The sequence below is a fragment of the Mobula birostris genome, chromosome 4 (assembly GCF_030028105.1).
Source record: "Mobula birostris isolate sMobBir1 chromosome 4, sMobBir1.hap1, whole genome shotgun sequence".
NCBI classification, from domain to species: domain Eukaryota; kingdom Metazoa; phylum Chordata; class Chondrichthyes; order Myliobatiformes; family Myliobatidae; genus Mobula; species Mobula birostris.
Window position 1 is genome coordinate 120,671,538 of NC_092373.1, and position 17,535 is coordinate 120,689,072.

At 40.2% G+C, this 17,535-nt stretch overlaps 1 protein-coding gene across 9 annotated transcripts in view; it reads left to right on the top strand.

Annotated features, from left to right (window-relative positions):
* Positions 1-17,535, top strand: part of gria2b (glutamate receptor, ionotropic, AMPA 2b) — a 140,992-nt gene that overhangs the window by 119,013 nt on the left and 4,444 nt on the right. For 8 of the 9 annotated variants that reach the window (XM_072255987.1, XM_072255988.1, XM_072255980.1 and 5 more), the window contains 2 exons: positions 6,160-6,358; positions 17,001-17,248. In XM_072255987.1, coding sequence (XP_072112088.1) covers positions 6,160-6,358; positions 17,001-17,248 — 447 coding nt within the window. Of the gene's footprint in view, positions 1-6,159; positions 6,359-17,000; positions 17,249-17,535 lie in introns of those variants that run through there. The other variant, XM_072255986.1, reaches the window with a different exon arrangement.

Genomic DNA, 17,535 nt, shown 5'->3' on the forward strand with positions numbered 1-17,535 from the left:
TCTTCCTTTCACATATGTACTTTATCTAAACTCTTTCTTTTTCTATTTGAATACAGTACCTCATAGATTCCTCAAATTGTATTTATGAAAACAATAAGGTTTGATTTTCCATTGGGAAGTGTTGTTAACTTTGTTACGTACCCCGTAACTGGGTTGCCAAACCAGCAGAAATGGATCACTCAGCTGGAGTCTGGATTACTGGAACTAAGAAAGTTTTATTAAAGAAATAAGCAAAACAGTACTCTAATCAAAAGGATAATGAATACAACAGTTCAGCAATGATAAACACACATGTACACAGAAACTAGGATAATAGGATCAATCAAGCTCTATCGTCGTCTAGGGGTAAGTGACCAGTTTCAAAGTGACGCAAAGTTCAGTTCAATTGAGTTCAGTTCAGTTCACAGTAATCACTGCCGTGGGAGAGAGAGAGAGAAAGCGAATGAATATTCAAAAACGGCTTCCACACAGACCTTCGATATTCCTCGCAGTCAGCTTTCGGGCGAGCCCTTTGTAATGTCTTCTGAGGTCACCGACTGTGACCCCTCCGTTCCTCTACAGTGAACCTGGCACCCAGGCAAGGGCGGACACACACCAGGTTCCCGCCGATCGTTCCTTTCCACCCTGTGCGTCTATGGCTTGGTCCCGCGACCAGCCCTTCAAAAACTCCCAGCGACTTGTGAGAGACGCACCGCTTCCAGGGTCTCATTACCTCGGGGTGTCGTGTGTGTCCCGCCTTAGCGACCCTGTCCCTTTTTATCCCCCTGCTGGGGTATCGCCTGTCCATCACTTCAAACAGTTCAGGGTTCAAAGAGGAGCCGGTCTTGACAATTCCCAGACCGCTGTCTCCTTCCGTTAAGCTCTCCCGTCTCTTCATTAACATTTCCAAATGCTGCTCCATCGTCTTTACTTATCTCTCTCTCCTGAAGACAGGTGGCAGATCAACTGTTGATCCCACTGGTGATAGCACAGGACAGTCAATATCTTAGTCTATGTGTACTTTCGTCACACCCCTCACCTTTAAGGATTTTTACCGGGGTAAAAATTACAAACATGAATACATTATTTGATGCACACAAATATACATCTTTATCAGCTATTTGACTAATACAGCGAATCTTAAGTTGTCAACACCTGACAGACAGTCAGCAATCACATTTTCTGTTCCTTTTATATATGTTATTAATAATCCCTTAAACCAGGCTCCAACTTAGCAAACTTCATAGTGGCCAAAAACACTGATGAATTGCGATCAATGTAACCTCTCATTGGGTTTCGTCCCGGACCACAATAACAAGGGTCGTCCCATTCCGACTTAGTTTTCTCTCACAAGGGCTTAGTAGGAGGGGGAGGGGTAGTAACCGCAGAGTTATTGCAAAACTTCCTACAGTACCCCACCATCTCCAAGAGCCTTCTGAGGACCCTCTTGTCTGTCGGGGTTGGGATGTCAGAGATAGCCCGCACTTTAGCTTGCATCGCTGCCAGCTGCCCCTGTGTCACCACAATTCCCAGATAAGTGACCTTCGTGTGACCGAACTCATTTTTTTCAAGGTTCACTATCAAGCTGGCTTCAGACAGCCGTATCATATCGCCAATACACACTTCTGTGTTCGTTAGCCCTTTCGTCACTGAATTACTCATTCTATAGGGCTGTTGCTCACTAGGCTGACCTAGCATGACAGGCACCACCCAACATCCCAGTTCTTTGCATCGCCTCGGGACAATCAAACAGACGTGTGCGAGCCGTTTAATTACTTCTCCTAAAGAGTCGCTTTGTTCGGGGATTAAGGGAGAGACCTTATCAGCAGAGCTGGCCAAAACAATAGCCTTCTCCCATCTGGTCGATACCATACTCATCTTTTCAAAATGGTTTTTTTCTCTTATCAGGGGGACCCTAGCTTCATTGATTTCCGCGCTAACACCGACTAGGTTTGTTAGCATATCAAAAGCCTGTGACCGTCTCAGTTCGCGTCTGCCATGATCAATAGCATCCTTCCTCCTGGGCAGCTGGTAAACCCCTTTCATGATTCCACCAACTGTTTCCTCCAGCACCGCAAAATATCCACCGGGGGGTACCTTGTGGGCCAGGTTAAAAATCTCATCCCCAGAGATTTTTGGCACCATCCTCCATTCCTCATCTGCGGTACTTGGTCTCCCTTCCTTCCTCAGCACCTCTCCCTTCACACCATAGCCTACTGACTCTCTCCCTAACTCTGTTTCACAGCGAGCTGTTTCCTCGTCTCGCTCCTGTGCCTGTATAAAGTCCTTCTTTTCTAATGATAAATCTTCCTTAATTTCCCCACTTCCTCCTGTTTCATTACGTTCCTTCTTTTCACTTTCTACCCCCTTCTCGTACAAGTCTGGCAGAAACGTCTCAGCTAAATTCACTTCGGCAGTCCCGGGATGAACCTGTGAGTCCAGGCGCGGGGCCTCAATGCTGGCAGGCTGACCTGTCAAGCTCACTGTCGAGAACACAATTCCCCCGGCGAGGTCATTACCGAGCAAGACTTCCACGCCTTTCATCAGTAATTCAGGCCTCACAATTCCCAGACCGCTGTCTCCTTCCGTTAAGCTCTCCCGTCTCTTCATTAACATTTCCAAATGCTGCTCCATTGTCTTTACTTATCTCTCTCTCCTGAAGACAGGTGGCAGATCAACTGTTGATCCCACTGGTGATAGCACAGGACAGTCAATATCTTAGTCTATGTGTACTTTCGTCACAACTTAAACACTATCTAGCTCTCAAGCCATGTGAAGTCTAATAACAGCAGGATGGAGACTGCACTTGAGTCTTGTAGTCCGTGTTTTCAGGCTTTTGTACCTTCTGCCCAATAAGAGGGGAGAAAAGAATTTTCTGGGTGTGTGGGACCTTTGATTATGCTGCCTGCTTTACAGAGGCAGCAGTTCTAACCAGCATACAGTAAATGGCAGGGACTATAGAAGCATTAATATACAAAAGGACCTAGGGGTGCATGTTCATAGTGTCCTGAAAATGATGGCACAGGTGGATAGGGCAGTGAACATGTTTAAGTTGCTTCCCTTCATTGACAAAGGTACTGAGTATCAGAGTTGGAACATCGCTGTTGCAAGACATCAGTTAGGCCACACTTGATATATTATGTGTAGTTCTGGTCACCATCCTATGGAAAGGATCTGGTAGTGCTAGAAAGAGTGCAGAAAAGATTCACTGGGGTGTTGTTGGATTTGAGGGCTTTCATTATGATAAGAGATTAGATAGACTGGGATTATTCTCACTGGAGGCTGAGCTGTGAACTTATTGAGGTTTATAAAATTGTGTAAGGTGTAGATAGTGCAGACAGTATTTTTCCTAAGGTGGGAAAAGCCTAAAACTAGAGGTCATAAGTTGAAGGTGAGAGTAGAGAAACTTAAAGGAGATCTGAAGGTTAAGTTTTCCCCCACAGATGTTGATTGTTTTATGGAACAAGCTGACAAAAAGGAATTTGGAGAGGCAGGTGCAATCACAATGTTCGGACAGGCACATGGATAGGAAATGAATAGAAACACATGGGCTAAATACATGGGAGAATGGGATTAATGTAGATAGGCATCTCATTCAGCATGGATACATCAAACCATGCTACTTCCTATTTCCATGCTGTGACTCTGGAAGAATGTTACTATACACCATATATAAAACAGTGACCAGATCCCTCCGTAAACAGCTTTGAATTTAGCCTCAATACAAATGGTTTAATTTGAGCATCTTATCCTTCCAAAATTTGATTGGTTTCTTCATCAAATTCTTGCCTAATTTCCTAGTAAAACATTGTCCCTTACACTGAGTTGCACATAGATTGTTTTGTAAGAGAATTAGAGTCAAGGTTAGAAATTGAATAGAACCACTTCAGTTGAGAATAATTAAATACTAGCTCCTGTAGGAAAGAAACATTAAAACACCCTTATTGTCATACTTAAAGTCAAATTCAATGTATTTAAAGCATATCTGTACTTTTTCCTTCTAAAAGGCTATGACAGGTGAGGCAACTTTACTTTCTGATAATTTTTGAAATTTAGTACAATATGTTGGAGTTGATGCATTCATGTTACCAAGTTATAAGCATCTTTACATATACTGTCAAAGGGAGTATTACTGTAGACACCTAACACTTTTACTTTACTTTTATTAGGTCAGTACTTAATGTAAAATTTAGAAAAACAAGACTCCCATAATATTACTTTATTATTAAAAACCATGTTTTAGTAGCTGATGAAAGACCATGATAGTGAGAAATATTTGATGGATCAGAAACCATACATATCTGATGTTTGCTGAGTTTAAGATTGCCAGTCCAATAATGGGGTTTTGGCTGAGTTCGATGATCTCACCATAGTAGATGTTCTCAGTTATTCAGCCATTGTTGTTTATATACAGGAATCATATCTGGGACATTAATGTTTTACAACATCACAGTAGCAATACTCTAGTTGTTGCATCATATGCATAATAGCTGCTTACAGAAAATAATGAATATGCACATTAAATATTTTAACAACAGGAATCCTTGGATTAGTACAAGTGTCCTGATTTTTATGTTCACATGGTTGAATTGCCTCCTGACACTGACTATTTGGATTTATCTATGAAATTTAGCCATTTCTGCAAAGTAGCATAATGACTGTTGAATTTGAACTACAACATTAAAGATCAACCCATTTAAAATTAGTGATGAGACCTGACTTAAGGGTATTATGTACAGCTCTTTGCTATGTTTACTTGATTTTTAGTACGGAACTAAAAATTTTAGTTTTTAAGTTGATAAGTTAGTGGAAAAGCTATCTCTGGCTATCTGAAGAGATGGGACTGAGCAAGTCTATGGTTTAGTAACGAAATAAGTATGGTAACTAAGGGCACGTTTAGAAACACCAGCAATTCAGTGGTCCTTGTTTTGGTTAGAAGTTTACAGTTTTAAACAAAAAAAATAATATGGATTGTTTTAGGATATTTGTCACAAATAACCCTATGGGAATTGACGTAGATTCTTTTTTCATGAACTTAATTAAAAGAAATTTAACTTATGTTCTTATCTTTTATACCAGAACAAGGGAGACACAAATGTACTTTTCGATGCTGCAAAAAGCCTTGGATTTCTGAGTTGATTTTGCTTTCACATAACCTGTGAATTTACAACAGTTTTGTTCTACATGCTTGCTTGCCTCTATTTCTTTTACAAAATGTTTGGTTTTGGTAAATTATAAATGGATTTTTAAAGTTGCTTACCGAATGCTGAGCGTTCGAATTTTTTGCAGACTAAATTTTCAGTATGATACATGGCTTTTCACATCTGTGTGTAACAACTGTTTGTGGGTGTCACGGAATGTGTTCAATGTTTTTTTTCCAGGTTAGGTGACGATAGTCATTCAGGCGTTTGTTCTAGTTTTTCACTTTCAGACTATACCCTGTATTTACAGTATAGTAATCATATACCTGTCTTCATATATCCTATGAATGTAACATATGAATTATGATTAGGGATGACTAATCTTGTTTTCATCTGGCTTATCCTCATATTTCCAGCAGATGTTACTGACAGGAGCATCACTTTACTGTTTATTGGGCTAAGTGAAACTCTTCACTATAGAGAGTACACTTTTACTTATGTACTGCCGTAACACTGCTGGCGTGTAGGGCAGTAATAAGGTCTTCCATCTCTGTCTGTCCATGTCATCACACAAAGATGTAGAAGGAGTCTTCACTGCTGTTTCCATAACAATGTTTTTTGACCAGTCTGGATTGCTAGCCCTGAGCTGAACCCCCGAACCTGGAGGACCAGTGGACCACTCTTAGTCTGGCCTTTACCTTATACCCTGTTTGGCATAGATTACCCAACCAAGAGCCCAACCACAAGGCCCTGACTCTAGCCAACATAGCTCTCCGGGTCATCGAGGCACAAAAGCCTCCAAACCCTATGACAAGGTTGTGGTCCTTCTGGAGGAGTACACTTTAACAACACTAAAAATTTTACGGTTACATTCTCCACAGAAAGAAATGAAATTCTTTTTAAATGATCTTATAAGTAGCCAGCATATACATTAATGTGCTTCCTTGTGCTTTAATGCTATGTTCAATATCATGTGATTGTTTACTCTGCTTTAATGAAGACATTTCATTCTATAAATCCATTTCACACTTGTTATTAGATCCCTGTCGGGGCGTATTGTTGGAGGTGTGTGGTGGTTCTTTACCTTGATCATAATATCATCATATACGGCTAACTTAGCTGCTTTCCTGACGGTCGAACGGATGGTGTCACCTATTGAAAGTGCGGAGGACCTTGCTAAGCAAACTGATATTGCGTACGGAACTTTGGATGCTGGATCAACAAAAGAATTCTTTAGGGTAAGATAGGGGCATTTATATCCCTGTGTTTTGTTTTAGCTGTGGCAGAATTACTTTGCATATAGTTGGGCTGAGAACAGAATCATTTCTATTAAGCATAACACTGTTAATGCAAATGTTTTGCTTATGGTGACAGTTTCTATTTTTTATTATAACAGTCAATAAGGATCAAATCATATTGATTTTCCATTGGGCAAGGATTCTTCATCCTTTAGTCAATATCTTTTAAAATAAGTAGATTATCAGATGATTACAACATAGTACTGGTAAGAACTTACCTACCATGTCTACTGTGTTTATTTATCAATAGTAACTAAATGTCAAGACAGTTCACTGGCCGTCAATAAGATGTCCTGAATTCACAATGATGGCTGGTGGTGGGACTAGAAAAATAACACCAGTCAATCAGAGGCAATGGCACAGTATTTGGTTATAGCCTGTAGGTATTTGTTCTGTTGATGGATTGTTACTAGAGTGTTTCCGAACATTGACATCCTCATTATTGGAAAAGGAGTCAAATATCACAGTATCATTCAAGAAAAGAAAGGAATGCAGAATAAGAAAATTTGAATTCCAGTATACCTCCTGATTATTAAGGAGACTGCTGAGTGTATGTTCATGGTCTTCTGCAGCTATAGCCTCCACTTCAGGGTTCAATGTGTTGTGCTTTCAGAGATGCTCTTCTACACATCACTGTGTAACATATTGTTGCCTTCCTGACATCTTGAACCAATCTGGCCATTCGCCTCCAACTTCTGTCATTAACAAGGTGTTTTCAACCATAGAACTGCTGCTCATTGGACGTTTTTGTTTGTTTTTCACACCATCCTCTGTAAACTCTAGTGACTATTGAGCATGAAAATCTCCGGAAATCAGCAGTTTCTGAGATATTCAAACCATCCCTGCTGGCACTAACAATCATTCCACGGTCAAAGTCACTCGGATCAAGTTTCTTCCCCATTCTGATGTTTGGTCTGAACAACAGCTGAATCTCTTGACCATGTCTGCATGCTTTTATGCATTGAATTTCTGCCATGTGATTAGATATTTGTGAGTAGGTGTATGGTGTACTTAATAAAGTGGCCACTGAGTGTATTTCCTTGTTATGTAACAGACTCAAAAGTCTTCAGGACAGATGTTTAACAGTTGAAATATTTGCATCAATGGATCTAAATAATTCTTAAAACGTCAAAACCTCATTTACAAATACAAAATACTGCAGATGTTGGAAATATGAACATAACCTAAAAATGAATAAATAGTCAACATTTTGGGCCAAGACCCTTCAAATGCTGTGTTAGGCAGTATTAGTGGAGAGAGAAACAGAGTTAATGTTCTAAATGTTTCATTCTCACACCGGAACTAGGTATGTTTAGAGGTGAAAATATTTTAAATGGCAGAGAATTTTGAGGAGAGGAGAGAAAGTAAGGAAGGCTACAGTAGAGAACTCAATTGAAGTTAATAATTTTTTGTATTCATTTTTATTGTCAAGGCAATTATTGCTCATCTTTCATTGCCCTTAGAAGGAAATGGTAAACTGTCTTCTAAAACTGCTGCAGTCACTGTCTTTATTCCAGTGAGGAGGGCATTCCAGGATCTAGCGGTATATTTCAGTTTTAGGATGCTCTGTGATCTTGACAAAAGATAGTGAAGGGGGAACGATCATAAAAGTTTGACAGGAAGGGAGAGAAAATACATGTTGAAGTAAATAACAGAGCTGTAATGCTCAATAAGTAAAAAGATAGATGGTGAGGGATTACAATCTCAAAATTAAAGTTTGGCCTTTCAGGACAGAGATGAAATATCTTTACCGGATGGTCATGGTTCTTCGAACTCTCTACACAAGTGCAGTGGAGGTTTAGTCACTGAATATGTTTAAGACAGATATTCATTGGTTTTTTGAGAGTAAGGGAATGAAAATTATGGGATTAATACAGGAAAATTTATTGAGGTTAAAGATGAGCTATGAACTCATTGAATAGTGGAGCATGTGCTAAGGGCTAACTGGTTTGTTTCTTTTGTTCTTACACTGAGTAGAAGGTCATTAAGGCAGCTGGGGTTTGGACACTGCCTTGAGGAGCTTCTGCAGTAATGTCCTGAAGCTAGCATAGTTCATCTCCAACAAATACAATGATCTTTCTTTGTATGAGGTATGAGTGTTTTCTCATTATTGTCCATTGACTTTAATTTTACTCTGAGGCTCCATGTGTCACATTTTGTCAAATGCTGTCTTGTTGCCAAGAGCAGTTAGTCTAACCTCACCACTGGGATTTTGCTGTTTGGTCCATGCTTGGATCAAGATTGTGATGAGGTCAAGAGCTGAGTGATCCTGACAAAACACACTGAGTTAACATGCATGAGCAGATTCTTGTGTGTAAGGGTTGCTGAATACACAGTAATATTTGAAATTAACAAAAATGTAGTGATAATACTGGAAATCTGAAATAAGGGTGCTAGAAATGGTGGTTTCACAAAACTTTTGTACTTGATGTTGTGTCCGAAGGTTGTGATATGTCTTAATTGGAAGATAGGGCATGTGTGTAGTACTGTACAAAGCAGGTACCTAACCTAGAAATTTGTCTCCCCTATATACTGTACATGACACCAGATTACATCATGAACAGTGAATGCAGGGTAACACCTCAAAAGGACTGTATATAAATCATGCTTACTATGGAAACTGAGTTCCTGGCTCCAGAAGTTGGGAACAGAAGATATTAAAAAAAAGGAAGGAGTTGTATATCTTTAATTGAAAAGGTCCTGTGGGAGGGGAAATGGTGAAGATAGAAGAATAACTAAGAGCATCGTGGAAGCAAAAATCTTTCTCTGTAAAGGCAAGATGTGTTCGGCAATGGTAACGCTTTTGAAATGATAGAAATTCTCAGGGATAATCCACGGAATGTTAAGACTTCTGGCATAGAAAATGAGTTTACTCAGAATATTGGTAAATTCTAGAACTGCAACATACATAGTAGGGGTGGGGATGTAGCACACCATTGATAGGAATATTGTAATAATGATAGGAATTATTGTAATAATGAATGTAAAAGAGACTGAGGAACAGAGAATGGAATGGAGGTTATATAGGAAGCAAAGCTGGAAGAAGTCAAGCGCAAACATGAGAAAATCTGCAGATGCTGGAAATTCGAAACAACATGCACAAAATGCCAGAGGCAGTCAAATTAGCAATGAGTGGAATGGGCTTGTATTGGTTACTTAGCACTAATCTATTGGCAAAATAGGAAAGTGGAGGAATGGAAGGGTGAGTCTGACATGCACTTCCTGAAGGTAGCAACTGGGTGGAAAATTAAAGACCTTTCACTTTATCCTTAATCAGAAGCCCAACCTGCTCTCTTCCATTACATCCTTCTCCTGATTATACTTAGTTTCAGTGAAGATACTCCACTCACTTTCTCCAAATAAATGTGCTATTGTGAAAATCTGTAAGGGTACAAGCTAATGCTAACTTCATCAAGTATCTAAAACTTATCTCCTTCATCCCCCTTTATCAGGTAGATTATTGTATTAACAGTGCCACTTCTAGCTCTTATCCTGAACTAGAAAATGTCATTATGTTTGATGTAAATTTCTCCCTTGCTCTCACATTGTCCACCTCTGACTTGACCCTTCTCTTCCTTCACCTCTCTTTCAGTGCCATAACCTTCTCAACAGCACCTGAGATGAACAATAATTGTCAGCCTTACTAACAACGGCCATATCTCAAAAATGAAGTTTTAATAAACGGTCCAGTCTGAAATATTGTCCAGCTTCCTGCTGTCATTTTAATTCCCCATTTTCACCCGCTCTGAATTCTCTGTTTTTCTTTCTCCCCTACACTGCTTCATTGTCAGAATAAACACATTTTGGCTCCCGGGCAATGACACTTTGAATAAATACTGTTGCTAAGCACTTCTGACATCTTTAGTTTAGACTATAAGACCATAAAATATAAGAGCGGAATTAGGCCATTTTGGCCCATCAATTTTGCTCCGCTATTCAATCATGGCTAATCCTTTCTCCCCCTCCTCAGTCTTACTCCCTGGTCTTCTCCCCATAACCTTTGATGTCATAGCCAATCAAGAACCTATCAATCTCTGCCTTAAATACACCCAACGACCTGTCCTCCACAGCTGCTTGTGGCAACAAATTCCACAAATTCACCAACATCTAGCTAAAAGCAATTTCTCCGCAACTTTTGTTTTAAATGGATGCTCCTTTATACTGAGGCCGTGCCCTCTTGTCCTAGACTCTCCCACGATGGGAAACATCCCTTCCACATCTACTCTGTCTAGGTCTTTCAACATTCAAAAGGTTTCAATGAGATTCCCCCTCATCCTTTTAAATTTCAGCAAGTACAGGCCCAAAGCCATCAAATATTTCTCATATGATAACACTTGCATTCCCAGAATCATTCTTGTGAACCTTCTCTGAGCCCTCTCCAATACCAGAACCTCTTTTCTTAGATAAGGAACCCAAAACTGTTCTTAATACTCAAGGTAAGATGTCACCAGTGCCTTATAAAACCTTAGCATCACATCCCTGCTCTTATATTCTAGACCTCTTGAAATGAATATTAACATTGCATTTACCTTCCTTACCACCAACTCAACCTGCAAATTAATCTTTAGAATGTTCCACACAAGAACTCCCAAGTCCCTTTGCACCTCAGATTTTTGGATTTTCTCCCTGTTTAGATAATAGTCTGCATATTTATTTCTTCTACCAAAGTACATGACCACGTATTTTCCAAACATCATATTTCATTTGCCACTTTCTTACCCATTCTCTTAATCTGTCTAAGTCCTTCAGTAGCTTTCCTGTTTCTTCAACACTACCTGACCCTACACCAATCTTTGTATCTTCTGCAAAACTTGGCAACAAAGCCATCTATTCCATCATCTAAATCATTGATATACAGCATAAAAAGAAGTGGTCCCAACATCGACCCCTACAGAACACCACTAGTCTCTGGCAGCCAATCAGAAAAGGAGCCTTTGTTCCCACTCTCTGTCTCCTACCAATCAGCCAACGCTCTGACCATGTTAATAACTTAACTGTAATACCATGGGCTCTTAACTTGGTAAGCAGCCTCATGTGTGGCACCTTGTCAAAGACCTTCTGAAAATCCAAATATACAACATCCACTGCATCCCCTTTATTTAGCCTACTTGTAATCTCCTCAAAGAATTCCAAAAAGTTTGTCAGGCAAGATTTTCTCTTAAGGAGATCATGCTGACTTTGTCCTATCTTGTCCTGTGTCACCAAATACTCCATAACCTCATCCTTAACAATTGACTCCAACTTCTTCCCAACCACTGAGGTCAGGCTAACTGGTATATAATTTCCTTTCTGCTGCCTCCCTCCTTTCTTAATGAGTGGATTGACGTTTGCAATTTTCCACTCCTCTGTAACTATGCTAGAATCCAATGATTCTTTAAAAATCATTACTAATGCCTCCACAATCTCTACTGCTACCTCTTTCAGAACTCTAGGATGCTGTTCATCCAGTCTGGCTGACTTAAGTACCTTTTGGCCTTTCAACTTTTTGAGCACCTTCTCCCTTATTATAGAAACTGCACTCACTTCTTCCCTCACACCCTTCAAGGCCTGGCACACTGCTAATGTCTTTCACAGTCTTCCATATTTAGTTCTTCTGCCATTTTATTATTTCTCCGGCCTCATTTTCTAGCGGTCCTATATCCAATCTCATTGTTCTTGTTTATGTACTTGAATAAGCTTTTCCTATCCACCTTGATATTGTTTGCTAACTTGCTTTTATATTTCATCTTTTCCCTCCTAATGATTCTTTTAGTTGCTTTCCATAGGTTTTTAAAAGCTTCCCAATCCTCTATCTTTCTGCTCATTTTGGTTTTGCCATGTGCCCTCTCTTTTGCTTTTGCTTTGGCTTTGACCTCCCTTGTCAGCCATGGCTGTACTATTTTGCCATTTGAGTATTACTTTGCCTTTGGAATACATCTATCCAACACTTTCTTCATTTTCTGAGAAACTCAAGTCATTGCTGTTCTGCCGTCATCCCTGCCAGCATCTCCTTCCAATTTACTTTGGCCAACTCCTCTCTCATACCACTGTAATTTTCTTAACTCCACTGAAATACATAGAAACTTGTGACATTTCTTCCATCATTCTTTAGTAATTTCTGTTAATTCTTCAGCACTTGCACATCCTCTACACTTTTATGGAAACGCATTGAAGAGGTGAGTTCCTCTACATGTGTAAGATTGGACATAGACTGTAGCAACTTCCAGTTGCCAGCCACTTAATCCATCTCCCCATTCCCAATGTGTCTGTCTTCAGCCTCCAGTATTGCTGAGATGAGTCTAGAGATAAGTAATTAGAGATTAAACGCCGGCATAAACTTTGAATTCTCAATCTTCCATTAACTGCTCCTTATCTGCCTTGTTTCTCTCTCCTCCAGGATCACCCAGCCTGCATTTGCTCCGTCTTTTTCACCTCTTCCACCAGTCCATCTGCCCATTACCCACACACTCAAATTCCTGTTATAGCCTTGCACCTTATTGTCTTTGTGCACCGCAATTTCTCCGTAACTGTAACACTTTATTCTGCATCAATTTTTTGTGGCCATTTGCACAATTTGATTTTTTTTTTGCATGTTGGGGGGAGGGAAAGTTTGATGTTTTTTTCTTTGACTGGATTTAATGGCTCTTCTTTGTTTTATGGCTGTCTGTAGGAAGATTCTTTGAGGACATATTAATGTGTCTGTTTGTTATTACACTCAGGATTGACATCTGAGATGAACTCCAGCATCATCATTTAAGTCACTTATTAACAGTGACTGTGAGACAGATATAGGAGCAAGCACTCCATATCTTAAATATTCTCTCAGACATTCTTGAGGATGAGGTGGAGAGAACTGGCATGCTTGGCAAGAAGTTACTCAGGTCAGAAATGAAGCATTTAAATGAGGTGGCATTCAGGAAGATGAAAGCCAATGGGATCCTGATCCCAGTGCAGATAGAAATGTAATGCCCTCACCTGTGTGAACAAGGGTTACTATATCAACAAATCAAAGATTCAAAGTACATTTATTATCAAAGTATGTATGCAGTATACAATCCTGAGATACGTCTTCTCCACAGGCAGCCATGAAACAAAGAACCATTGTACCTATTCAAAGAAAAAAAACAATCAAGCACCTCCCCCTAGCATGTGCAAAAAAGAAATGAATTATCAAATGGCAACAAAAATTGGTCGAAAGCACAGAATATAAAACACAAAAAACAAAGGGCATGGTTTATTTCAGCACAGTGTTCATCATCTGAAGACTGCCCCAATTCAAAATTGTCCAAAAATAGCAACAAAAAGAAAGCAGTGATCAGAAAACAGAACACATCGACCACAAGGATCTTCCCTTGGGAGCAGCGAGTGAGAGGGAGAGAGAGACTGCCACACGCAGACACCTTCCTTTGGCAGCAGTGAGCGAGAGGCTGGTAGTCAGCGATCCAACCCACCATCAATTCCACAACTAGACCCTTGTCCTTGCCACGATAATGTTCAAACAAATCTTCCACATGGTTCCAACTATTCAACTGTAGCGGGCACATCATTCACTACAAAATCCTCCACACCCTTCCTTTTATCTTGCAGGAGAAAGAGGTAAGTAATGACAGATTGCAGGACTGATGTAAATTCCTCAGTTCATTGTCAACATTACATAAGAAGCACTCCTTGCAATTATACACTGTCTCAGATACAGTGACCAACCAAAGAGGGAAGATTGTTATAGGTGACTATATACTTGGAATTAATGCCCCTTTTCACAATCAGTTTTCCTGCTTCCCACAATGTCATCTCACTAGGTGCAAACTCCTATCACCTGCTGCCTCTACTCAAAGTGACCTTCTCTTGTGCCTCTTTTGTCCCCATTCAGATACTGGAGACATCCAGGTTCCAACTGGTGATCTGCAGTGTTGGGAAACAAGCACACGGTGTCACTCCATCAGACACTTCTATTCAGTAGCTCTGAGTTTGAATTGCACACTGATTCATCCACCATGCATGAGTGCCACGAGACTTGAGGAATGAGGATGCAGGAGGAGGATAGTTGAACTGCTTGTTCCATGGAGGAAAAGTTCAGACACTGGTTTTGCACTAGTGAACTCAATAAGGTTTATGACAGGTTATAGGCAGATGATGATGCACATTACATCAAGATGCTTGAAGGAATGTGAAGTGTTCATTATAACCTACATAATAACTCTGGATTGCTGGAGGGTTCATTCCAATCTTGTACATGATTTACACTGAGCATGGCAATTGTCATCTCTAGCATGGAAGTAGGGGAAAGCTCTTTGTCAAAACTGTATGGCATGATCTCACATCTGATGTGGAATATCCATTGTTCCATCCACTCGGTGTATAACTGTTGCCATCATGGCATTAGACACCTGTGCTCTTAGGTTTTGAGGGTGCCTGACTCTCCTGCAATCGTCCCACTGTTAGATTACCAAGATTTCAATGCCCTATGACATATCAATCTGCTGTTCTCCCTCAAGGTGTCTGCATTTATACTTCTACTGATGCCTCTCCGTTCGTGTCCTCAGTGTTCTCAGGCAGATTGTTCACTCACTGTGCTGCTGCTGCTTGTAATAAAAAAATCACACTTCATGAGCAGAATCTAAAGGCGCCAAATTGTTCAAGCTGTCCACAACCTCCTCCATAGCAAATGAGTGATCATCCGCCAACTGAACAGAAGTGTAGCGCGTGCACATGGACATTGAAACAACAGTCAGCGGAAGTATTAAGAGCAAACCAACAACTGTATGCTTTTGATTGAATGCATAGAATTAGGAAGCTAATTGGATTACTTCTTTGATTGAGAAAAGGAGAAGATCTACTCAAGTAGAAAAAATCTACAGATATAGGAGAGAGTGCACTATAGGAAGAATGTTGAGGCTTTGGAGCGGGTGCTGAAGAGGTTTACCAGGATGCTGTCTGATTTAGCGGATATGTTCTATTATGAGAGGTTGGATAAAGTGGGTTGTTTTCTTTGGAATGGTGGAGGCTGAGGGGAGATCTGAAAGAGGTTTATAAAATTATGAGAAGCATAGCTATAGTGGACAGAGAGTATTTGTTTCCCAGGGTAGAATTGTCTAATACCAGAGGGCATACTTTGAAGCTGAGAAGGGGTAGGTTCAAAGGAGATGTGAGGGGTAAGTTTTTCACTCAGAGAGTGGTAGATACCCAGAATGCCCTGCCTGGTATGGTAGTAGAGGCAAATACATCAGAGGTTTTTAAGAGACGGTTGGATAGCTACATGGGTGTGAAGAAGATTTGTGGGATATGGATATTGTGTTAGTAGGAGGGAATAATGTTTGGGTGTTTTTAATTTGCTTTTTAGCTGGTTTGGCACAATACTGTGAGATGAAGGGCCTGTTCCTGTGCTGTAGTGTTCTATGTTCGATTTATCACACAGTGCCTAAAATATACTTCAGAATGAATTATAATGGATCTAATTATTAATAGCTGAGTAGAACTCTTGTCCCATATAAGTGTAGTCCATTGTGCTCTGTGCCTTCAGAAATCCTGTGAGGTACATACATCACCACGCCTTCTACTCTTAGATCGGAAGGCAGTGAGTTCTCTGCTCGCACCTCTCTTCTGGACAGTCAGGGTGAGCTCAGCGGATGAAACAAGCTCCTTAATGCTGCAACAGTTCCATGATTTTCTGGAGTCCTTTAAGTAATCAGCCTCTGACCCATCATAAGTGCATCAGTGTGGTGTAGACCGAGACGGCAGCTATTGACCACTACTTCAAACAGTTCAGGAGCTACTTTGCACTACTCCCCAGCAAGGATGCTCTGCAGGTGCTTTGTTATGCAGGAGGCTTGGCCACCTGGTTACTGAAAGGAATATCTTTCCCTGAAAGTATAGGAGCACTCACCTGAGTAATGAGCAGGTACTTCTGTAAAATTTCAGATTCATTATTGAATCGGCAAAGCCAAATCATTATCCTCCAAGTCAATCCCCAACAAATCAAAGATTCAGCTATTAGCAGCAGGCTACTGTGACTGATCACACCCAATTTCTTTCCGGTGGACCGCATTGTTAATTCAATTTCTCTGACGAATTTCATAGGAACAGGTTGAATGAGTATTGTACAGTTCTGGCATGAGTGGTGCATTTCATATATGGAGCATGGGAATTCATTTTTAAAATATCAGTAAAATGCATTGTGCAATTAAAATTAGCAATCAAAAATACACATGCAGCTGGACCTCTAAGTAATGTGTTTTGTGTTAACATTTTCTCACCCAGTGATGGCCTCCATGCAGTTTATAGTCAGGGTATGGCAACTTTTTAAAAAGGTATCTGAATTTCCCATTTGTCCTACAAAACTGACCCAGTTTGCCACCCTTCCTTTAACACTTTCCTTCCTACCTCAGCCAGCAGGTTGCTGTGGAGCACTAGTTCAGCCCATGCAGGTCTCTGAAGAATCTTACCTTAACCTGAAAATAGATCAGATGTCCTCCTGTCTGTGGTTATAACAGGGGCTTGGACTCATTTCAAACTGTAATTAAAAATTCTCTCAATGTGTAGCTAATAGTATTCAAGCACTGGCAAAGTAACACTCTCTGGTAAGTCCATCATTCTCTTTTGGCAGAGATCCAAAATTGCACTTTTTGAAAAAATGTGGGCCTACATGAAGAGCGCTGAGCCATCTGTCTTTGTCAAGACAACTGCAGAAGGTGTGGTCAGAGTACGGAAATCGAAAGGGAAATATGCATACCTCCTGGAATCCACCATGAACGAGTACATTGAACAAAGAAAACCCTGCGACACCATGAAAGTCGGAGGGAACCTAGACTCGAAAGGATATGGGATTGCAACACCCAAAGGATCCTCATTAAGGTGGGTGGAATAGTATAACAATATTCTTAATGTTGTTATAGTATCCCACCTACCCTGATGTGCTTTTACTATTGTGTTATGGTTTGTATAAGTAAATGAAGGAACATTGCTTTAAGTTTAGTAGAAGCTGACAATAATTGCCTTCTTTGTAGAGTTTTTTTAATTGCGCAGATTTTTAATTTTATGAGCACTATGCATAATATAAAAATATCGATTTCCAATGTATCTCAAGATACTGAATTCAGTTCAAACACCTTGTATCAAATGCTTATAAATGTGTCATGGAG